Source organism: Urocampus carinirostris, chromosome 14 (assembly GCF_059441175.1).
Source record: "Urocampus carinirostris isolate Australia breed hairy pipefish chromosome 14, RoL_Ucar_1.0, whole genome shotgun sequence".
NCBI lineage: Eukaryota > Metazoa > Chordata > Actinopteri > Syngnathiformes > Syngnathidae > Urocampus > Urocampus carinirostris.
The window spans coordinates 7,488,478-7,513,164 of record NC_142362.1 but is presented as its reverse complement, the minus strand read 5'-3'; the positions used below and the strand labels follow the sequence as shown (position 1 = coordinate 7,513,164).

Genomic DNA, 24,687 nt, shown 5'->3' with positions numbered 1-24,687 from the left:
TATCCTCGTTCCGGGGCTGAATTTCCAGAAATTTCTGCATGCTCATTGGAGGGAAAAAAACCAGGGGTTAAAGTTGACATTGTGCAACGTTGCCCCATGCGGAAGTGACTTAAAAACACGATTCAAAGACTTGTATGTCTATTTAAAATCGACTTTGTTGTACATTCAGTCAAAATTTAGTTGTAAAACGTGAAACTGATAGTAAGCGACACGAATCAAGCCTTCGTTTTGGTGCATTTTTGGCGGCGTGTTAAATTGGTGCGCAATGCGCATGCGCCAAAGGCTTCTGGATTTTTCCTCACGTGGAGCGATTCTCCTTGAGCAGGTTTTCATATCCACGATCACCGAGAAACACCCTTAAGTGGCTTCATCACGTCGCTGATCTACAGACGTTGCATATTAAATCATGGTAGGACTTCACACAATTATTTGCGTCTTAAAGATTACTTAATAAATGAATTGATTGAAATCGTGCGCATTTAGCTAATAGCTACAAGCTAATATTTCACCGGAGTAGCGATGTAATGTTAGCCTGATAACTATTCATTGACAAGGTCATGCATCTTACGAAACATTTAAGTCTTAAAATTTGTTAAAAGTTGTATTAAATGTGCAAATTTTGCAAATGTAAGGTAGATTGTGTGTGTGGCTGCCGAACTGCCAACTTATGAATGAAGATCATTTGTCAAATGGAGTATGAATTGCGTTCATAACTTTTGAAAATTGCTTCCTTTTTTTTCTCTGTATTGTGCCTGCAAATTTGACTGGTTTTATTATAATTGCACGTGGGAATTTAATACGATATGATGATGATGATATTAAAATCTTACTGCTCAATAAAAGCAGAGCAGCATCATAACCATATCATTAAGATAGATCTCTGCACAAAACTTCTTGAAACTGTTTCCTTTTCATCATGTTTTAGTCATGCATGCACGCATTGACTACCAAGTTATAATGACGTGTTTGCATATTTTTCACTTTAACCAAAACTAAAAACACAAATTCGATATCATACCAACATCATTTTTAATGTACAGTGCTGTTAATAATGCTACAAATGTCTAAGTTTCTAGGGTTGCAGTTCAGATGAAGTGACCACCCCCTCAAAAATACTTCAAGCATCTAAACCTTCACACATCCCCCACACCCAATCTCCACCACCATCCACGACCTTGACTCAATGTCATATTAACATCTGCCCGGCCTTGTCAACTTGTTTAATGGCTAACTGCATCCCCGCCACCATCCGCGACCTTGGCTCAATGTCATATGAACTCAGTGACTTGCATTTAGTGAGTTCATAGCCAGTCTACTCAGACGGAAAATGGAGGATTTACGTACAGAGCCGTCAATGGCACCGAATACGGGACAGATTTTCAACGTTTTTAGTCGTCATTGGTAGTTAATGATCAATGGAAAAAAAGGATAAGGTGTGAATTAAACAAAACTTCACTCAATGAAAAATGGGAACCGAACAAATTACAATATAGAATTGGATCACTTAAGGCTTTGTTTAACCTATTTGAATGGTAAATGGAGAATTGATGTCTCAAGCAGCCAATGGCATCAAATTCAGGATAGATGTTTGTATGTCTTTATTCGTCATTGGTAATGAACGAGTTTATGGGGAAAATGTGATAAACTATATAAATTATTTTATTGAACCGCTTAAACCTTCATTTAATGCAAATGCAGATTAAATTTCGGACTTTTTTTAGTCATTGCAGTGAATGAGGCCTCGCCAACTTGTTGTGTAGAATTGAACACTAGATGGCTCTGTATTGTCTAATACAAATGAAAACAATTATTAAATAAACACAGTGTAATAGCAAAATGTCAGACAAACATGGTGGTGACTACTAGGGATAGATTGCTCTATGTGAAAGAAATACACATTTCTGGACCCATGAAGATTTATAAAGAATAGTGGTAGGATAGTTGGTGTATTTTGCAGATTATCCAAATCAATTATTATTATTTTTTACTGAAGGTTTTTTGAACCACAAGGAGGCACTAAATATTGCACATTGTTTTTTTCACAGCGAGTCTGAATCCGTTCATTCAAATTAGAAGCTAAAAGCTAAATGAAGACACACTGGCTTTCATTAGGCTCACTTGACTACATTTTATCCTGAGCCTCCCCAACCACACATTCCTCCCAACCTTCCTTGTTAACAAGTATTCAGTCAAACTTTGGAAAATGTGACCACCAGCAACATAAAATACTTATGGATTTGTCGAGTTTTTAGAAGGTAAAAAAATGCATCGAATGACAATAAAAGTCATATTCCCAAAGCAGAAACACATTTTTACAATTAAACAGATGGTATCAGTCTTTAAATACGTACACATCTGCCATTTTTTTCACATAATATTCCAATTGTTTATTATAATTATATAGGATAACGTTCTTACGGGTTCTCAAAATGCTTGATTTTTAATGTGTTTTTGCGGGTTGAAAAGTGTTTGAATTTTGGGTGACGCGCTTGTAAACATCTCAAATTGCCATGTTTTAAAAACAAGCCTTAATAATGAGGCCGATACTGCTCTCTGGTGGATTCACTTTGCCGTTGCCCTTTCTTACCTTGTGACTAACTGCAGCTGGTATGAGTTTGTATGACATTGTCCTACGAAGTGTTATCACCCATGACATGGCACTATATAATGTGTATTAGTTCAAGGATTACGTATCAATTATGGACATTTATTATGGGTGATGCAAAAAAGTAAGCATTTCCCGGTGGTAAATTGTAATGGAAAGAACTTCCTGCAACTGAAAAAATGTAAGCTACGTATTACTGTCATTTTTCTCAAACTATGTGATTTACTCAAGATCCAAAAATCAAGTCTTGATGAATACACACATGTGAAAAAGATTAAAAATGGCATATGTAAAAATATATGTATATAATTATATATATACAGAGATTTTCTGGCTATGCAAAATACATGAATCAAACTGGATTTTTTCTTTTAATGGTACTGGAGAAATGAAAAAAAATGGCATTGAAAGATGTGTACAAACCCTGTTCAGAAGCTTCATGTGTGACAGAAATGCAAGCTCCAGACAGCCTGAGTAGCCTTGCTTGGTCATTTCATTATTAAAGCCCCCCTTCTCCCCAATCCAGGTATTCAAAATCCCTTTGCTCTGTCATTCCACAGGCCTTTAGAAAATTCCTGCCACTTTTTGACCGAGTGCTGGTGGAGCGTTTTACAGCAGAAACGGTCACCAAGGGGGGCATCATGCTGCCAGAGAAGTCCCAAGGCAAAGTTCTGCAGGCCACAGTGCTGGCAGTCGGACCCGGGTCGGTTAATCAGGTGAGGATGGGTGTGAAGTGTCTATTTTGTATTTTTTCCTCGTGATCAATCTAACATACTAAACATTTGATGTTTTGGGGGGACAGAAAGGAAATGTACAGCCTGTCAGTGTAAAGGTTGGTGAGAAGGTCCTTCTACCGGAGTATGGTGGAACTAAAGTCACATTAGAGGATAAGGTAGAGTGCTTTTTTTGTTTCTCTGTTGAATAAATCAGGGTTTTTATACTTGTCTTGCTTTTAATACTTTTTTTTGTTTGTTGCCCTTTTAGGAGTACTTCCTGTTTCGTGATGGAGATATCCTGGGCAAATATGTTGATTAAGGAAAGATGTGTTCAAAAGAAGAGTGACGGAGTAATCATGTCTTTTTTATGTTATGTCAACTGTAAATAATTCTAATCGCATTTTGTTACAATAATAAAAATGGGTTATTGTTGTCTCCATTTAAACTGCTTCATCTATGGTTTTAATCTACATTGAATTCTGAATGGGCAGAAAACATATTGTACAATTATGGAATAGATTTTATTGCTCACGTGATGTACTTGGCTTATGGGGCTTCTTATTCAATAATGCTTGAATAGAATGTCATTAAGCCAGCATCATTTCCTGTTTGGCACTCTTTGGTGCTTGTTCATAATATTTCTAGCCCACTACTTGGCAGTTTTTATGTACCCTTTATATGGGATGCTGCTCCGCCTAATTTTATTTGCTGTTAGTTTTTGAACATTAGCAGTGTCTGAAATCATGTCTGCCCGGACGCCCTGGGCGTACAACTTAAAAAACGTCTTTGCCCGGGTGGCCGACAATTTTTTTAAGAAGAAAAAAACGAAAGCTCGGTTGGGAAATGTCGGAATTTCGGTTCCTTTGGCAATTTGCATACTCGACAGCCGATCAGAAGCCTGCATCGAATAACTTGGTGCTTCCGGACTTTCCTGAGCGTTATAAGGTCGTGCATTTGCATATCATTTTCCAAAGTAGATGCACAGAGAACACAAGAAAAATGGAGAAGTGGTTAGGAATCAAGCCAAAACCTCAGCCGCAGAAGATTCAAAAGAAGCTAACAAAATTGATGACGGTACATTAAAAGCATCGTGGAAAGAGGAGTTCACGTGGCTTGTAGCAGACGACGCAACGCTAACATTGCATGAATGAAGATGAGTAAATACAGGTACATACTGATGGCAGATGGAAAACGGCGATTTCATATACATGCAATGAATGTTATAAGTAGATTTATAATAAACTTAATTTTAAAGTGTTGTTCTGTATATATTCTGATTATCAACCCTTAATACTATGCAACAATGAGTTTTTTTGCAATTCGTTGTCTTATTGTGTTAGTCTTAAAAAAAATGGGGCCGGCAACTTTTCAGAGTTGTCTGCCCTGGAGTCTGGTAACCTTTTGTCATGAGTTTCAGACTATGACAATAGTCATGTTATGTTAATTCTAATTAATTTACTATAAAATTAGAGCGTTTAAAGTTGTGTTTGAATTCATAAGAAATATTTCAATTGTTCCCTTTTTTTTTATTTAAAAAAAAAATCTCACGCAATTTTTTAGCTATTACAGCAAATGAATATCTGCCCCAAATATTGGTTATTGGCCTCCTCTTAATAATAATCAGTATCAGCCCATAGTCGATCCTTACTACAAGAAATAGTTTAATAACAGAAAGAAAGCATTCACAACTGTGTCACCCCAGGCAACAGACTGATGATAGATAGATGGATACTTTATTCATCCCCGTAGGGAAATTTACACTTCCAGCAGTAACCTTGTGTTGAGAAATAAAAGATATAGAACACAAAAATACCCAATATAACGTGTTGATAGAGAATTTTAATAGTGCAACGGAAAATACACACTGTAATAAAAATAGGGTAATATGCAAATGTGGGGGTGGGGTTTAATGTGGGCTTTTACTCCTCCAGGTGGAGTTAAAGAGCCTCATGGCATGAGGAAGAAATGATCTTGATACAGCAACACACATATATAAATCTATATATTCACAAGCAGCTGAAACTGAACTCAACATCAGCACTGGCAAAGAGAGCAAAAAGACGACTTCATGACAACAATATAACCAACAAGAGTAAGAAAACAGACATTACAGTGCACACTAAGACCCTACTTGGGAATATTTTTGCATTTCCAGTCGTAAACTCAAGACTTTTCCAGAGTTTCACACCATGTACAGACACACAAAATCAATAGCGCATTGTTCAAATTCTATGTATATTAACCTTTCCTTAGCCTCTCAATTTATGAGCCCTTTCTTGAATTCCAAACATCTGTAGATCTATAAGCAACATTTTGTTCATATCTTTAAAGAAGATAACAGCAGCATTTTATTTGACAAGGTCATGAAATTGGAACAATTCAGACCTCAGAAACAGCTCATGCTGTGATCCAGAATAGCCAAGATACTGAAGCTTTTCTGCAACGGTGGATTATTAGATAATACACCATATGGTGAAACCTGGACACATCGTCCTAGGGTCATCCATCGGGTTTTTCGGGTCTTAATCAGACACCCTCGCCCTGGTGACCCAGCCCAGGTTGATCAATCCCGCGTCTCGTGTCCAAATAGTGCATTACGCCACGCCTCCCCCTCTTCAATTAGAGCCAGCGTGAAGCCTTTTTAGCTGCCATGATGTTGTTGATGGCTCTTCGCTATGCAGTCCACAAATACCAGGGAGCCCGAGTACATGGTGTAAGGACCGGCTTGCAAAGCCCCTGCAGCCCACCTCAGTATGCTAGCACCGGGCCCTCCACCCATTCTTCCAGCATCCAGCAATGAGATCGGTGTACTTTGCCATCTTCCCCTCCTATGCTTCATCCATCCGGTACTTCCTGGGGACTGTCAACTCAACGAGCACTACCTGCTCAGCACTATGTCTGGCCACAGAGTGTTGTACCTGAGATGATGTGTGAAAAATGGCAATTGCTTCCCAATAATAATAACAATAATTATACATTCTGCTTTAAAGCGCCTTTCAGGTCACCCAAGGTCACTGAACATATAGTAACAAACAAAAATAAAGCAAGAATAAAACAAGCAAGTAATAAATGGCAGATACAACTAAGTAGAGTTAAAAGGGGGCGGTATGTGAGGCATATAATCAAGAAAAGGCAAGTCTGAAGAGGTGAGCTTTGAGTCGGATTTGAAGGCGAACAGGTTGACAGAATTGCGGAGGTCATGCGGCAATGAGTTCCATAGCTGGGTGGCAGAGTGGCTGAAAGCTCTGCTCCCCATAGAGCTGAGATGGGCTTTGTCATTGTCCACCAGGAAGCTGCCAGTCCCTTGCCGTTGTTAAAAAAAGCATGCATTGTGATTTCTGGATTTTTCTTTAGTTTATCTCTCTCACAGTGGAAATGCACCTGCGATGAAGATTTCAGACCCCTCCATGATTTCTAAGTGGGGGAAATAGCAAAATAGCAGGGTGTTCAAATACTTATTTTCTTGGATGTATATTGAAGGATTTTTTTATTCTATTTAATTGACTATAAGGGATTTAATATAATACAAATTAAATTTTTTTGAATGCAGTGGGGATTTTTCACAGAAGGCTGAAGGTCGCGCCATTCGAAGTGTGGAGTGTTTTGGCTGGAGAATTTTGATAGCAGGGTGCTGACGAGGGAATTGGGCCTTGTTTTGATGGACGCTTGGCATTGCTTTGAGCTGATAAGCTTTCTTGTTGTGAGCCCTTTAAACGTGGCGGCGTCTTCCAGCGAGGAGGAGGTGGCGATTGGGTGGAAGCCACGTGAGGAGTTGGCCAGGGGAGGAGTCAGCACGCCCCATGGGAGGGGCCTATGCCCCGACGTGTCAAAAAAAAATGAACACGGAAGAGACAAGACAGACAGATCGGAGAACGAGAGATGAGAGGCTCGACAAGACTAATTGGACTAATTCGGCAAAATTCGATGGAATTCACTTAATAATAAATTAAGAAAATAAATCTACCCCCCGTGTGAAAATGCCTGTCTCTTGTCAATATGTTTATTAAGAAAAGAGCATGCATTTGTTAGGAGAATAAAGTTTGTGTTTGGTTAATGGAGTCAGATAACTAATTCGAACAGTTTGGTAAACGCTACATTTGTTGTTATATAGTTTTTTCCCTAACAATATACACATACACGGACATCCATTTCTTGTTTGATAAGGGTCACAATTAGTTGAGGGGGACACAGTGCTCCCTCTAAGCTGTGCGCGTGCGCAATTGCGCACTGCTCGCACATTCTAAGCGCACAAGAAAATCTAGCCGGCGCACAAAAATGAGGGCTCAAAATTACTAATTAAAAAGCGACTTATGTCAAAGTTACAGTGCATGAAGGTCAAAATACAGGGGTTCCCCTGACGTTGTGTCCTAAATGCGGTATTTGGAAGTCGAGTCGAAGTAGAACGAAGTTGAGTAAAGTTAGAGTTTGTCGAGAATCGGCTTCTTCGGCTCGGCTCACTAAAAGGAACCGGCTCTTTCGGGTCCTAAACGGCTCTTCGGGTTGTTTTTGATTCTTTCATCCCAACATGACCAAATATTATGTAAAATTATGCACAAAATGACTTAAAGGAAGGGGGGAATAGAACAATAAAGAAAAAAATACCAAAATGAAAAAGTAGTGAAAAGCTGAGAAAAAAGAAACAAAAGGAAGAGAAAAAAGGAAGGAAAATTTTAGAAAAAAGCCAGAAAAAAAGAAAGAAATGTAGGAAAAAAGTAAATAGAGAAAGAAAAAGAAAAAAGTAACAGCTCGGAAAAAATAAGCACAATGAGATTTCTTTTAAAGGAATTTTAAAAAAGTAGAAAAAAAACATGGAAAAAAGAAGAAAAAGTTTGTGTTGCATTCAAATAATTTCCAATGATATCAAGTGAATCTTGTTGCCAACATTGTCCACTAAAAAAAATGTGATTAAATACAGTTCTGTATCTTACAACCGACTCAATAAGCCCCCAAAAATGTTAATATTATCCCACAAAATATATCAGGAAATAAAAAGAAACGGATATCTTGTAAAAGAATTGTAAGAACAAACGACTTTTGTAGGCCGTACAACCTTTGCAATCGTACATGAGTCAATTCATTCAAAAGAGAAAAATCATTTTGCATTGCCGGAAACTCAGCAAAATGTAATGTGATGTCAAGTTTTGGACATGTTTGATAATGACTTAGTTGCCACACTTGGGATTGCTGTTGCTTACTGTTGTTTCAAGCGTCGCTCACCGACTCTGTGTGAACGCTCAGACCCCTGGAAAATGACAGGGAACATTGGGTGGACAGCTATGTTATTGGAAGTTTATCCGACATTGGTGAAGTTCTGCTTCTCTCCGCCACTACAATCAAGCCGCTGGCCCACATCCGGGTATTCTGTCGAGATGGTCATGGCGGAGGGTACTGCAGTTCTCAGGAGGAATCGGCCTGGAACCAAGGCGAAGGTGCGTTCTAGGCCACCCACTCATGGCGAATTTCGTTTTCAACCTCACCGCGACACGACGTGACTACGCCATTTCCTACTGTTGTGGTTTTATCACCGGACTCCGGTCGAGATATTCGACGGCCGACTTGTAGTCGGAAGGGCTGGTGCTAGCGAGCTAGCTGCGGTTAGCATTTCCTCCGTTTAGTTGGTGGACCACTCCCCAACAGGTTTCCCCTTTAGTATATCTAAATACAATTTACTACAATTAAAAACACTCTTTTGTGCCTAGTTAAGAATTAAAATAGCAACAATGGACCTCTCGTCAGTTTTCGAACGCGTTAGCTAAGCAGGAAGCAGTGATAGCCTAGTTAGCTAGCCTTAAGCTATCTAGCAAGGAGTCATAACGACGTGTATATTTTCCCGCGGACGTGTTTGTAAACTAATGGCGTGTATTTACGTTTGCGGCATCTGCATCGCTGTCTATTTTTGTGTTTTTGAAGTATGCATATTATCCCCTCAATGCGTCCGAACCCTTTCTTTTTAGGATTTCTACAACTGGCCGGATGAGTCATTCGAGGAGATGGACAGCACCCTGGCTGTTCAACAGGTGTGTGAGCACAGAGCACCAGAAAAATAGTTCTTAGTTACAGTTAATAGTAATTAAAAGTAATCGAGTTACCCACTCCGATTAATGAGACCAAAAAGTAGTGCGTTACTCAGAAAGACATGATCTTGTAGCAGCAGTAGCGGCAGTGGCTCAGGAGGTAGCGCGCTCGTCTTGGGATCAAGAGATCGGCTCGTCCGTGTTACATGTCGAAGTGTCCTTGGGTAAGACACTGAACCGCTAATACCCCCAATAAGCAGGTTAGCGCCTTACATGGCTGCAAGGCCGTTATTGGGAAATGTGGAGCACATTGTAAAGCGCTTTGGGAAGTCATTGACTTGAAAAGCGCTATATAAATGCAGATCATTTCATTTCATATGTACTCGCAAAGAAGCCGACCCCCTCAAACTGCCTTAAATCAGCCAGATCGTAAAATAAATGGAAGAGTTCGTGTACAACACCCTTAGAAGCAGCGAGGCATTCATATTTCTTGGCTTGTACGATCTTGAGAGTGTTAGGAATTAAATTATTACCAAATTGTTCGAATTAGTTATCTGACTTCATTAACCAAACACAACATACATTCTGTCCTAATATTGTGTGCTCGTTTCTTTTTGGGAAAAGATGGACAAGAATAGCCGACATTTTCACACGGGGGCAGATTTATTTTCTTAAAGTATTTAACTAAGTGAACTCCATTGAATTAGTGTCGCTCGAGTCTCCGTCGAGCCTCCTCTCTCAATTCTCCCTTTCGATCTTCTGAAGTTTTCCCGGCCCACGCCTTTTTCCGCCAGCTGGTGCGCTGGCTCCTACCATGGGCGCGTCAATGAAAGCCCCCACGTGGGCTCCACGGCTCCACCACCTCGCCTCGATGTCTGTCCTTGTGCGTCTGGCCTCTTCCGTCAGAGTCCTTTTATCAACAGAACTAAACAAAACATTCGCATTCGGAACGGCGTGACCTGAAGCTCACTCAGTGAAAAGCTTCATTGCACTCGATAAATGCAACCTGTATCCAATCGTATAAAATATAAAATCCTTCGAGAGCTTGCAAACACTTAGCCAAGACGCTCCATATCTGTTTTGTCTCTAGGCTTTAGATTACTGGAAGATTTTCCGTTTCATTTTCTGGGTACGGTCCAAGAAGTTCTTATTTTCCTTCTTGGCATGGTGTTTTGCAAAAATGATTGTATATCTATTATTCCGAAGCTATACCCCCTAGTGAGAGTTAGCTAGAGTCAGGAATGCACTCGCATTCCCCAAACATTCATTCTACTTTTCTCTTCCCGACCTGACACCGAACATTAAGCCCCCAGCACCACAAGGGGTTAGTTGCTGCGCCATGTAACCCTTCATCAGCAGAGAGGCCTGACAGCCTACGCTGGTTTACCCGCTCCACATCATATGCGTCGATATTAGTCATTCTGAAAGATCTTTGGCCATTTACATCTATCACTTGCACCCACTCTCGTATCAATTAAATTAACCAACCTCACAACCGGAGCATGTTTTCCCCTCATCCATCCAACCATATTTGGGCCTTCCTCTCATTCTATGTCCCACCACTTTTGCACTATCTACTCAAGAAATCAAAAAACATTCATCAAAATAATTATGCAAATTAAAGAAAAATCAGCACACATTTACCATAAATTCTGGGCTTACATTTGCACCATTATTTCCGTTGTTTTTTTTAGTCCTCTATTAGCCACACCCCTTTTCCAAGCGCAGCATATCATTTGCGCCTGGTGACACACAACTAAATTCGTGCATATATGCTGACCCACTTTTTTGAGTATTCCATTTGATGTTTGTAAATGTGGCTTAGATGCAAGTATATACGGTAGGGAGAATATCTCCATGAGGAGAAATTAAGTGCTCTTATACTCTGTGCTTGGGACGCCGCAACACCACAACTATTTAGTATTACTTTGTAGGTAAATAAAAACATGCCCCCCACCCTCCTACCGATTTTGTGGATCGAGGTTTATGAAGAAATGTGAGTGATGCATGATTCTTCACCAGTCAGAGGACTATAAGATTATTGTTGTTAATAGAATATATGTACAGATTGAGCTGTCAAGGGCCAGAGAAACGGTGCTGAATGAGGAGCTGGCCACACAGAGATGCGAGAAGAACAAAATACTGTTCAACAAAAGCCTGCAGGAGAATTGCTATCAATTTATGAAGGGGCCAGAGCAAACTGTAGGCGATTCGTCAGAATTACAATTATCTTAACTGCATTTGATAACAATCCAGTTACTATTGTTTACAATGGGATTGGACACGGCACTCTAGGATAAACACATTCATTACCCTCGTTGAGGTTTTGAGTTTTGCCTTTCCCTCATGTAGGTTTTAGATCAGGGGATGGTGTAATAATGGTCTGTAGTTTGCAACAGTGTGTTGTCTGTGCAGCCCTTTGAGACTCTTTGTGATTAACGGCGTCACAAATAAACATGACTTAACTTGACATGATCTGCACTTAATAAATGACGGAATAACACTGTAATGCACGGAGTAGAAATGATAGTTACAAAATGTTGTTATAAAATAATTTGCTAAAATAACGCTGTATAGTCTTTATAGCAACGTCAGCAGAGTTGCTAAATTTTAGTACTCGTTACAAAGAAAATTTATTACATTCCAGTAACTCTTTACTCCCAACACTGGTCAGCACACCACCCATTTAATTTGCCTCCCCCAAATAAATGGCGCAAAAACCACAAGACTTGTACTTGTGCAACCAGTTGTTGCTAGGGAGCTTATGTGAAGTAAATTTTTACAGACCAAATTCAAATTGAGAAGAAAATCACATTTTTTTTTGTCATTTTGCATGTTTCTTAGTTTTGTCTTGTGTCTGCTATAGTACATACAGCAGAACATACGCTCAGATTGCTCCAATATCGACAAAATCCTGGAACCCCCCGAGGGTCAAGATGAGGGTGTGTGGAAATACGAGCACCTCAGGTACGAATATACGTGATGCTTCTTAGGTTCAAGAGATGTTCCACTTATGGAATTTCCATGTTGTAAATGTGCAATGAATTGTTTTCTGGTGTAATAAAGTGTAAAATATGTGGTAAACCAGTAATTGTCAAATAAGGGTATATGAGATTTAAATAAATAGAACCGCCCGTAATAAAACGATGTAAAGATAAAATCCCATTATTTCAAGTAAATCTAAGTTATGTACATAAAATGACTTGTTGTTTTTTAAAAATATATATATATACAAGCTATTTTTCATCGATATTTACGATCACAATTAAAAAAGATATACACGATTGGGAAATTATTTTGTGCATTTGATTTTTCTCATCTTAGTTTTATTCTAATATATATATATATATATATATATATAATTAGTGTGTGTAGTAGCCTAGATGGTAGTGTGCCCGCTTTGAGACTGGGAGGTCGCTGGTTCGCGCCTCGGCCGAGTCATACCTAATTGGTAAAATGGCGGCGCCCTCTGTTGGCTGCGGCTGCATCGACTCGCTACAACGGGTCAGGTGTATCGACATTTCGTTCTGTGTACATTGTTACAAAGAATGACAATACAAAGGAAATTATTATTATTATTATTATTGTATATATATATTAAATACAATATTAACATTTTCAAAATGAGAAAGTTGTCAGGATCCCGCTGGGCAATGTGGCCAAAAGCAAATCATGACTAAACTTTTCAATCGGGACGATTACGGTTTTAATGCATTTCAACAGATACACGTTTATTAAAAGAAGGTTTTATTGCTAAAATATAATCCTCGCCCCGTGCCAAATATTCAGGCGAGGCAAAAATAAATTGTTTGAAAATCAGTCGTAGCTTGTGCCAAAAAACCCTACTGATATCTTGTGACTTACTTGTTTAAAATTGCCAAAATAAGCTAATGAGTAACATTAGTTTTATAATCGGCATCCGCTTTATACAATTCAAACAACATTTTTAAACTTCTGTCATTAAAAAAAAAATATTGATTGGAACAATAAGAAAAAAATACACGAACTGTTGTACAATTGTGAATGTTTTTAAATACTCGTTGGTCAAGAAATGTGTATGTATTTTACATAACATGAGCCTCGCCTAGAGGGAGCTGGCATAATTGTCCGCCATCGAGCTGCTACGGGTAGCCCAAAAACCTTACGAAAGGTTGACAAAAATGGTGTGGTTTGGTTACTTTTGGTCTCCGTACTTGTTTATCAGTCGCACTAAACAATACAAGTGGTTACATTTTACACAAATTTCCACCCTCAAATAAACAGTTTTTAAAAGGACAAATCAAGTCATTCTATTAATTTTCCACTCTTGACAATTAAAAATAAATAATCCTGTTTTTTATTATAATTTTTACTAGTATAAACGTAAAGGTAAAATAGGTTTACAATGCTGCAAAATAAGAATATATATATATATATATAATATTTTTTTTTTTGTGTCACTAGGACCTGTTGTGGTCATATTTGATTAAATTAAAGAATGTTAGAATAACACGATAAAAGTTTAGTTGATCAGATCAACATCCTTTGTTTTTAGTATTTCCAGCTAAAAAGCTTTTTTTTGGTCAGGGGGCTTATCATAAAAAATGTTGCGAACTTCTGCCGTAACCTGTTTAAACCTTCTTTGTGCGTTTGTCTGATCAAATATTGACTGCGGTAACGGTTTTACATTTTGCTGCGTTCAAATTGGTTAATAATAAAACATGATCTGCAGTATGTTTGCTATGCAATTAAAAGTAGCTTTTTTTGTTGACTCTAGGCAGTTCTGCTTGGAGCTCAACGGACTAGCGGTCAAACTGCAGGTTGGTGCTTTTTTACAACGATGAGTTATTAATATTTGTTTCAATGGAGAACAGCGAATGAGCTGACGCGGAGTCGCCATTACCGTATTTTCCAAACGATAAGGCGCACCCGATTATGAGGTGCACCCCCAACAAAATTAGTCTTTGTGGTATTTTCTTTCACAAATAATGTTCATGGAAGTATAAACTCAGTAAGGGTTGGCATTGCACTGCAAATAATAAACAAAAGGATGATTAATAAACCATATTTTAGCATTGATTGATCAGTCGAAGTATAGCACTGATTACAGTTCCAAAAATTGGTTGCAACGGGAATCGAACCTGGAACCGGAGAACGCCGGATGCAATCCACTGGTCTGCGAGGGATAAAACATGAGAAGGCACTCTGCTTCATCTCATTATCACACTACCAAGTAGTTGATGTTATTTTTTGACCAGGCTGTGAGAAAATTGTCAGACATTAAACTGGTCAATTATAAAGAAGAGGTTGGGGAACATTTTAATACAGTATTGTATTGCTGACTCACGAAGCACTCGAGATCCTGTACTCAATGAAAAGAAAGTCATTGTGGGAAGTAATTTTAGTCATCCTGAGGGCTATAAACGCATGGCCGCATGTAGTTCATGTTTGTTACTTTCAATGCTTTTTTTAGAACAAGAAAAAGTGAAACAATGTTTTATATCTATTTTGATCACTTTTTAAAAAAATGTCTCTAATATTTCTATCATGAGATAATAGCTATTTCCTTTTCCTATGTCATCTATGTTCCTAGTGGCCTGGTGGTTAGTATTCGGCACTTTTACTGCCGTTATTCGGGTTCAATGCTCGTTGCCACCGATGCCATGCAATTGTGGTCAGCGCTAATTATCCACTGATTTCCAATTTTTCCATGCATAAAGCATGTCGGATTCCAAGGCTTAGTTTACATTTCTGGTCAATTTGTAGGATTTGGGTGCGCCTTGTATAGTGCGGAAAGTACGGTAGTTGTATGTCCTAAATTGTGGTGTATGTTTTGCCCTTGCAGAGCGAGTGCCATCCAGACACATGCACACAGATGACTGCCACTGAGCAGTGGATCTTTTTATGCGCTGCCCACAAGACCCCCAAAGAGGTGAGTTCCTATCTTGCCGTCCTATCCGCAAATTCTCATTCGTCCATCTTCTCTCAACGGTGGTGTGCGTTGCCTTGCAGTGCCCCGCTATCGACTACACCAGGCACACGCTGGACGGAGCTGCCTGTCTTCTCAATAGCAACAAATACTTCCCCAGCAGGTGGCTTTCCTCTACGCATCTTGCGTTTATCATTGCGTGACTCCTGGTTTTCATTTGCGTTTCCAGGGTGAGCATCAAGGAGTCATCCGTGGCCAAGCTGGGCTCGGTGTGCCGTCGCATCTATAGGATATTCTCTCACGCTTATTTCCACCACCGCCAGATATTTGACAAATACGAGGTGCGTTTACTTGATGAGGCCTTTAGAGGGAATGCGCACTTTGGGACATATTGGAGTTAAACGAGGAGGTGTGCATCTCTAAACAAAAATAGGTTTGAGGGAAGGGTTTAAAAAGCAACCATTAAAAGGTGGAACAAAATACCAAACCAATTAAACTGCAAGAACTGTTGTGTATTTTATCCTCGCTAATATCAACTCATTCAAGTGTAACTGCAACCAAGCCTTCTCTGCCATCTAGTGGCTAATTCTTATTTTACCGATTTACTATCAGTGGCAATTTTGCTTTCAGTTTTTACTTGGAAAAAAAAATCCCAACAATTGTTTTACCTTGTTGCAGTCAAAAGTTAAACAATGATTAAAGAAGATTTTAGGCTTTAACTTCTGAGTGAATGTTGCATTAATGCTTGAGTGAAAAACATTGACTTGGTACTCAATGACAGCATTTCTGGAATATTGAAGTAAAGAATGAAAAGTAGAATGTTATGGATAAGGCTTTCCCCTGCTCTCTTAAATCCAACGTGAATTCCTGATTCATATGGTGTAGATGCAAGCTTATGGGCTTTTTTAACCTTAACATCGAATAGGCAAATTATTTTAAAACCTTTTCCACCCTTAGTTTGACATATAGATATATACATTGTACTACTAAACTGAGGAAAAGAAGTCTTTATGAAGAGTTTTAGAGAAGAACTGCAAATGTTAACAACCAAGACATACTCGTGTACACACTTTTTAAATAATGTATTTTCTCCAGTTATCTGACTAAATAATTTTTAATCCCCCCAAAATAAATTGGTCTGTTGCCATGGCAACCACCAAAGACAACACAAAAAGATGACTTTCAATCTGGCACTACTCTCCTGAAGTCTGGTTGCATTGGCGCTGTTGTCAAGAAATATAGGGATCATAACACACAGCCTTCATTAGTGTTTTTATTTTTGGGCTCATCGCTGTCTGACTCTGCGGTAGTCACTATTTTACCGACGTGACGCAAAAGCACGCGACGTGTACAGCTTAGAGTGGAAAACCGCGCAGCTGAATACGGGTTCAATATCTTAAAATCTGAGCAATCGCATTTTCTATTTTGGCCGGCAGAACGAAACTTTCCTGTGTCACCGCTTCACGCGCTTCGTGATGAAGTACAATCTGATGTCCAAGGACAACCTGATCGTTCCCATCCTGGAGGAGGAGGTGCAGAACACCTCGTCAGCCGGCGAGAGCGAGGCCTGATGCATGTGAACGCACCGCATACACATACAGTGCCCTGCAAAAGTATTGACCCCTACCCCCCAAAGAACCTTTTGACTTAAATTAAGGAAAAAAATCTCAAGATATTTTCTAAGGTTCAACAACATGTGAGACAGAGTTGTGAAGATAACCCAAATTCATTCCACATTTTTTATTGAGGTAACACAAATAAAAAATTGAAGAGTAGGCAAAGCAAACCTATTGGTCTCCTTTGAGTTAATACTTTGTACAACCTCTTTTTGCTATGATCATACCCACAAGTCTTTTTGGGATTTTCCCCATGAGTCAGCAGGACCCCCACCTCCATGCCCGGCCCCAGACGATGGGCATGGTAACCCACGTCCATGAGAGGGAATCGGTGTCCTAATTTCTTTTATCCTCATGAGGGTTCTGTCAGCTGCGCTTTGTCTGGCCCCTCACCTTAGACCTGTGTGTCATGGTTGACACTACCAGGGGTTTGAAGCCCCAGACAACTTATTTCCTAGAGTCATTGGGACTCACAAGCTCCTCCACCACGATGAGGTAGCTGCTCATGGAGAAGCTAGTTAGATAGATACTTAATTCATCCCCGCAGGAAAATTCACATTTCAAGCAGCATCCCTGTGCTGAGAAACAATACAATAATAAAGCAAGAGAATACAATATACAAATACCCACTGTTGCGTGTTCTATAGAAGCAATTAAGCGACGAGCAATTAACACGTCAAGCACGAGGGCACTCAAAGACCACTCAATATGTTTCTTAAAGGCAGAGTTACGGTGGCTCCCCGACACTCCTAGGTGTTCTGGGCATGTCCCACCTGCAGGAGCCCCCGGGGTTGATACTTTTGCTAGGCACTGTACTTATACCACAAAACACACTACTGTACAGCATACTAAGACCACCTGCCATCAACAGACACCTGCAGGACATTTTAATTTCCTCTCGTTTGTCCCCAAAAAAGCACCACACGTCTCCTTTCGGGAACATTTTCTTTTTGGAGCAGCTGGATTTGCAAAAGAAAAACAAACTGACATATAATCACAGCAATCTACCTGTATTGTTGACAAAGGCACACTATGAACTCCCCCACGTCCCAGTGTAAATAATAGCCTGTTTGATTTTGTTTTCTCAATGGTGATTATCATTTTTTTTCTCTGTTTGCTTCATTGTTATTCCTTGCTATGTCATGCCTACCGTTATGGGCCGAGCGAAAGGGTGTGGAGCAGGGGTGGGCAAACCTTTTTATACACGGGTCGCATTTGTTTAAAAATTATTGTCCAGGATGAAAAGAATAATATTGATTTGATTTTGGGGGCATCTACTAATATAGTTTGCAATACACGGAGAAAAAAAAAATCTTTTTTTTGTTCCATTCATTCAAAAATCACATGAAAAAAAAAAATAGACATCAGTCTTTTTAGAATAGCGGCGATAAATAGACAGGAAGATATCTACCTGTGCACTTTATAGCTATTTTCTAGAAATCTATTAATAGGCAATTTACAACATTTTCCGGACTATAAGGCGCACCCTCAAAAAATAGTCTTTTATGAAATACTTTAAATAAGACGTACCAGACTATAAGGTGCATAAAATTAAAACTAGGGCTGCATCAAAAAAGTTTTAGGGGGAAAAAAAACTCATTTCATACGACATAAAACAAACTAGTTTCAACGCTAAAATCAATTCATGATCTGAAAATGAAATGAAATGATCTGCATTTTATATAGCGCTTTTCAAGTCAAGACTTCCCAAAAGCGCTTTACAGTGTGCTTCACATTTCCTAATAGCGGCCGTGCAGCCATGTAAGTGGGCATTAGGGGTTCAGTGTCTTACCCAAGGACACTTCGACATGTAACACGGAGGAGTTGGGATTCGAACCTGCGATCTCTTGATCCCAAAATGAGCGCTCTACCTCCTGAGCTAATGCCGCCCCGATAAATGCCTATCATATTTCGCTGCATCTTATTGTAACTGTGACATATTTTCCAGGTGCACTTGTGGCCAATTTCTTGTTTTTTAAGTGGGGTTTATAGGCCAAAAAATACGGTAATCATATTGGTTTTGAGACACTCAGATTTCAGGGAAAGTAATAAAATATGTGCCATTTTTAAGTACAAAATTTGATAAAATGTGTTTAAAATCTCCAAATGTAATTCGGCTAGCTCCATAGTGTTTTTTTGTAATATTTGATAAATATCTTGGCATATAAAATGTACACCTTATAAAAAAATATCCAGGAAAGTAAAATGTAGCCAGCTATTTAAATGTTTGAGAGACTGGCAGCAAATTACTTATTATGGCTGTATTCTACACTGTAAGATGCACCCCCAAAAAACAGTCTGTGATAAAAATAATATAAGGCGCACTAGACTATAAGGTGCATGGAATTAAAGCTACTGTACGAGCTAGGATTGCATATGAAATAAAAACGTTTAAATCAAAATTATTTTATAGATTATAGTGCACAAATTAACATGACATCTGGTTCCACAACAAAGATTTTAGCGACAAGCAATTAACATGTCAAGCACGAAGGCACTCAAAGACCACTCAATATGTTTCTTAAAGGCAGAACAGTTACTGCGTTTAGTGTCATTTTATGTAAACTATGCATTTGCAATTTTATTCCACGAATTTATATACTGGTATATAAGACGCACTTTCAAATTTCTGGCCAATTTGGGGTTTATAGGTTCGCCTTATCGTCCGGAGTATACAGCACTAAAAACAAAGAACATTTTATGCATTTTATTATATTTTTTTATTGGGCCGGAGTAAAAAGCCTGACGGGCCACATTTGGACCGCCGGCTGTAGTTTGCCCACCCCTGGTGGGGGCGTGCGGGGGGCGGCAGTCAGCCTGTGATTTAGATTGCCAATTTATGAGGCTACGAAACAGAAAAAAAATTCATGTTTAGACGTAGGAGTGACTCGTGCATTTGTGAAGAACAAAGAACTAGCTGTCCTAGGTGTGCCGCCGATATTTCTTCGATATTCACAAGATGGCCGAAATGCGCAATCTAGGCCACCTTTACGCCCCTGCCGCCTTCCTTTCCATCACCCTCATTAAATTATTTTGCTTTACCTAATCCACTTTATTTTTTAAATAATTAAATTAACTACGAAAACTTTGTTACTCTTTGTGGCATTTTCATTGTGTATTATTAAAAAAACGTATTCTTCTGAACCTGTGCGTTTGTTACTTTGAAGGTCGGGCGTGGAGTTTAAAGTGTCCTTAAGAGGGGTTTGGCACTGCTCTTTGGTAAGTTTCAAGACTCTGGGAATGATTTCAGGAGGATAAATCTCTATTATATGGCAGGAGTGGCTTTGATCAGACCTTTGTGCACACGTCGTGGAAGCCCCTGCCTCAGTATGTATTTTCTTCCCACTAGATGTCGCTGTATTCTGTCGGGCCACTGGAAACTAGGGCTAAAAGCACAAAGGAAGAAGACAAAATACAAAGACTTAAAGTGTCAGACGCACCTTATTTCTTTTGATAAGAAGATCGAAAAGAAAAAAATGAATAATAAAACAAGAAGAAAATAAGAGAGATGAAAAACCCAAGAAAAAAGGAAAAGAGAAATTGCATTTTCGTTTGTCATTTTTCTCTTTAATTCCTTGTTTCTCCTTTATTCATTTTCCTATTTTTGCTTTCTTTGCCCCTACTTTTCTTTTTGTTCCCGTTTTCCTTTTTTTGCCTCTTTTTCCTTATTTCTTCCTATGTTTTCTCTTTTTAAAATAAAATATTTTTCCCTTTTTGTCTTCCTTTGAGAAATGCTGGGTAAAAATTATAAGGGCGAATTTTGCTTTGAGTCTCTGTACCGTGGACTCATTTTTTTGGTTGCACAATACATTACGGCAACATCTATGGGATAAATATTCAACATTGTCCTTTTAAGAGCAGCGGAATGTTTTTATGAGCGCTGTTTTTATGGAAAAGCCTTGACCAACCCTGCTTTAGAGAATATAACTCCTCACAAGCTTTCATACACTGTTGCTGGTATTTTGGCCCATCCCTCCATGCAGATCTCTAAAGCAGTGATGTTTTGGGCCTGTCATACGGTAACAGACTTTCAACTCCCTCCACAGCTTTTCCGTAGGGTAAAAACCTGGAGACTGGCTAGTGTTACTAAGTCTTTGTTACTGTGGTTAGTCCTTCACTTGATCCCCCTATGTAGTTCTGGGATTTTTTCTCATCGTTCTTATCATTTTGATGCCACGGGGTGGGATCTTGCACGGAGAGGCCAAAGCAAAGAAGATCACAGCTCAAGTCTTCTATTATCTGACAGGCCCATTCGAGCAATCCATATCTGGCCCACGGGTTATAGGTTTGACATCCCTGGTGTTGTGCAACCAAAAACAAGTGCAAAAAGTACAAGGGTGTATACAAACTACAGAGACTCAAAGTGACCAAACCGCACCATTTTCCATCTAATTTTATTATCCCTTTGCAAGCTTTGTTTTTTTCGGGTACCCTGAGCAGCAGCACCCTCCGAGTGAGGATCATGTTATGTAAAATAAATGCAAATTTCTCCACTCACAAGTATTTGATAATTAATTTGCTAAATTTTGAAACCAATATGATTTTCAAATACACACTGTCCCTTTAAACAAAGTGGCGCTAGAAACGATTTCCCCTGGTGGAAAGTTCCATGTAGAACACACATTTTAATCTTGCTCCACATATTTGAATGTGTAAAACGCGTTTATTTTGTAATTGTGTGTGTGATTTTTATTTAAAGAGCAAAAAATATGAGCGTGGATTTAATCAACGAGAAATCCTGGTCATAGAATGTACATTTATTTTAACACTGGCAAAATTGACTCTTTAATACCTTAAGAATGAAGTACATCAATCCGAGAACATTTTTTTTCCCCTTTTTAAAAAAGGAATCATGGCTTGCGTCTTATTTCAAAACAAAAAGGAGAAAATACTGTGATATGAGTTGATTCTATAGGCCAGTTGCAGCCCACTGGAAAGAGTTAATCACAAGGATTTCCAGTTTGAGGTCCATTTACTAGTAGCATAGTTCGTACCATAGTTTGACATCCTTGAAAATGCTTGAATTTTTATGTTTTCATGTGCTGGAATTCTGGGCCCAGTGCTTGCAAATTTTGCCACGTTTTCTCAGCAGTCCGACTCGAGAGACCACAAATTAAATGAAGACAAGTTAAAAATGACGCCAACACTGCTCTCTGGTGGCTTTGCCTTTGCGTTCCCTCTTCCCTTATGATTCACGGCAGCTGGCATTGGTTTGTGTTATGTGAAGCGCCATTGCCCCCTACGTCTCGCGACCACCTGAGAAATGGGATAATTGTGTTGAAAGTGCGTAAAAAGTTCTTGAGTTTAGCAGTGGAAAGGTGTGCGAAACCCTGTAGTCGGCCTAAATAGTAGCGTCGAACTCGTAGTACAGTAGATTCCAGACTTCAAGTACTTTCTTTGCTACATTTTAAACACTGCGGTTTTAAATCCTTTTTCGTGCCGGCAAGAAAATAGTGAGCTGTTCTTTTCACACTAAGTACAAAACACTGATGTCTGAAAACATTTATGATGCCCTTCCGGAGGAGAAATGAAACCATGTTTTTCCATATTTATGTAATACATAATGGGCAAACCAGGAGGTTTGACAGTACTTTATCCAATGTTTAGAACATACTGTACTCATATTTACTCTTACCCACAATTCAGGTGTTCAATTTATACATCCAAATTAAACAGCAGTAGAGGTTATGTATCAAAAACACTTTTTTGTATCTTCAGAGTCAATGTCAGGGAATGACAACAAGTGGAATGTATTTTGTCCATTATCACGTCAAGCACCAATAACACAGACATCTGTGTTGCAATCTGGCACTTTTCTCCACAGTATGGCTTCCGCAGCGCTGTTGCCTAAAAATATAGGGCTCACATTTTGCGTGATGCAGCCCTAATTCATGTATTCTTTTGACGCAGTAGTAAAATGGTTGTTTTTTTTAAGCGCCAGTTTTTCAAGCTTGTGACTTAAAATAAGGGGCAGTTTGTACAAAGACAAAATTGTGGTTCATTTTTATGTTCGAGCATGCGACTTTTAATCAGGTGCATACTGTAGTCCAAAATGAATAGAACCGCAAACGAGTGTCTTGTGGCACAATGTGTTTTTTTAACAATATATTTCCCTGCTGATTCTGCTAAGATCGCAGTCTTCTATGAGGCAGTAGAAATCTTGTTCATCCATTAATGCGACAAAGTATTTGGACATTAAAGAAAGTGTTTACCCATGCATTATTTAATTTCTTCACTTTCACATCAAGAGCACCAGGCAGAAACTACATGGCGTCATCACCTGCCGCAGTCCTTTGCTGTTTTGTTTTAATTAAACTGTCTATATCCCTGGTCCACTCTAGTTCTAAGACAGCTGCTCGCAGAGTATGTACACCTTTTTCATGGTCAAATTCAAGCACTTTTTTTTAATTTTCAAAGCCAATTTCCCAGTTTCCCTTGTACAATTAAAAGAAGATATCCAATATAAATCATGTACTTTGCAGAACCACTGATATGTGATTTGGAATCTTGAGTGTACATTTATAATATATAGGGCACTGTTTAGACATAGCATGAGGCTGTCTTTTTGACCACCAGCTGTGGCGATGACGTTTTATAGGAACATACCATATAAACTAATCCCAGCTGCCGTTAATCACGAGTGAATAAATGTAAAGCAAAGCCATCCTAAAGCAGTGTCAGTCTAATTTTCAAGCAGATTTGCCGAGAAACATGGCAACAACTTCAAGCATTTATAAGCACTGCGTCCAAAAAGCAAGCATTTTTCCATCCTTAAAATGCAAAATAAAAATAAAACATTTTCAAGGACCCAGAGGACAAACTCAGAACTAATATGCAAGCTGTTATTCACAAGGGAAGCAATGCTATGGCAAAGCTAAACCACCAGAAAAAGTTGCGTCATTGTTAAGCAACTTGTTGAAAAACATGGCAAGAATATCAAGCATTTACAAGCACTGCATCCAAAATTTCAGTACTTTTCAATCTTTGAACACACAAAATGAAACTTCAGGCATTTCTAAGGATTTCAAGCACCCGTACCAACCTTGAAGACAATGCCATACAAATTAACGTGATATGTCGTGAATCACGAGGGAAGAAGAAATTCAATGGCAAATTGAAGCCACCAGAGAGCAGTGTCTGTGATTTTTAAGCAGACTTGAGAAAAATGGCAACAATTTCAAGCATTTACAATTACTGCATCCAAAATCCAAGCACTTTTCAAGAATTTCAAGCACTCGTACGAACTATAGCATGCAAAAATGTCCTACAACTAAAGATTTAAAAAAAAAACTGCATTAGTACATGAACCTCAAGCTGAATAATAACTGCATCAACAAATTCCCTATATGTTCTTCTCTATATGGCTTATGTTCAACACCCAAAAGTACAGATTTTTTCCACAGCAGAGGAGGAATGTTTAGCTGGCGGCCGTCCTCAAACCAGGGACCCGACGACGTCGGTCCAACTGGGCTCACATGCAGGTGACTTGGGCTGTGCCCTCTTCCTGGTCCAAGGCACCCTCCTCTAGGTGCGAGCTGGGAAAACCCAGTCCGAAAACCGGGAAACCGCCGATGCCGCCGGTTGCCGGGGAGATTTCCTGTCCCGGTGTCGCGCGGCTCGCGGAACGACTCATGGAACGACTGGACACATCGTTTTGCACAATCTGCAAAAAACGGACATGGTAATCCATTATCACCTTTTGAAGAAATTCACCATTTTCAAGGTAAGTATTTGCCCCTTTCCTGAGTCCTATGTTTTTTGCATATTTATCACTCAGATAATTAAACCAATTTTAATATCACACAGAGAAAACGACAAGGATATACAA

General features: G+C 39.1%; 3 protein-coding genes across 6 annotated transcripts in view; 2 read left to right on the top strand and 1 right to left on the bottom strand.

The window, feature by feature from the left end:
• The first annotated feature begins 127 nt into the window (after positions 1–127).
• hspe1 (heat shock 10 protein 1) lies at positions 128–3,766 on the top strand. The gene is made up of 4 exons (XM_088352342.1): positions 128–409; positions 3,166–3,321; positions 3,408–3,497; positions 3,590–3,766. The coding sequence occupies exons 1-4, from the start codon at positions 407–409 to the stop codon at positions 3,638–3,640; spliced, it is 300 nt and encodes a 99-aa protein (XP_088208468.1). The 5' UTR covers positions 128–406; the 3' UTR covers positions 3,641–3,766.
• Positions 3,767–8,597: 4,831 nt separating this feature from the next.
• mob4 (MOB family member 4, phocein) lies at positions 8,598–20,572 on the top strand. Of its 4 annotated transcripts, none has more exons than XM_088352198.1 (10): positions 8,598–8,750; positions 9,276–9,338; positions 12,202–12,302; positions 14,092–14,134; positions 15,160–15,246; positions 15,327–15,406; positions 15,473–15,584; positions 16,680–16,775; positions 20,027–20,078; positions 20,209–20,572. In XM_088352198.1, the coding sequence occupies exons 1-9, from the start codon at positions 8,598–8,600 to the stop codon at positions 20,042–20,044; spliced, it is 753 nt and encodes a 250-aa protein (XP_088208324.1). In that variant the 3' UTR covers positions 20,045–20,078; positions 20,209–20,572. The 4 variants fall into 4 exon arrangements, with proteins under 4 accessions (XP_088208324.1, XP_088208325.1, XP_088208323.1 ...); XM_088352199.1 differs by having other exon boundaries at positions 20,136–20,572; XM_088352197.1 differs by having other exon boundaries at positions 20,027–20,572.
• A 1,026-nt stretch (positions 20,573–21,598) lies between these two features.
• rftn2 (raftlin family member 2) overlaps positions 21,599–24,687 on the bottom strand; it is a 43,946-nt gene continuing 40,857 nt past the window's right edge. Inside the window, exon 9 of the mRNA XM_088352195.1 lies at positions 21,599–24,522. Within this exon, the coding sequence (XP_088208321.1) occupies positions 24,331–24,522 (192 nt within the window). The 3' untranslated portion in view covers positions 21,599–24,330. The remainder of the gene's footprint in view (positions 24,523–24,687) is intronic.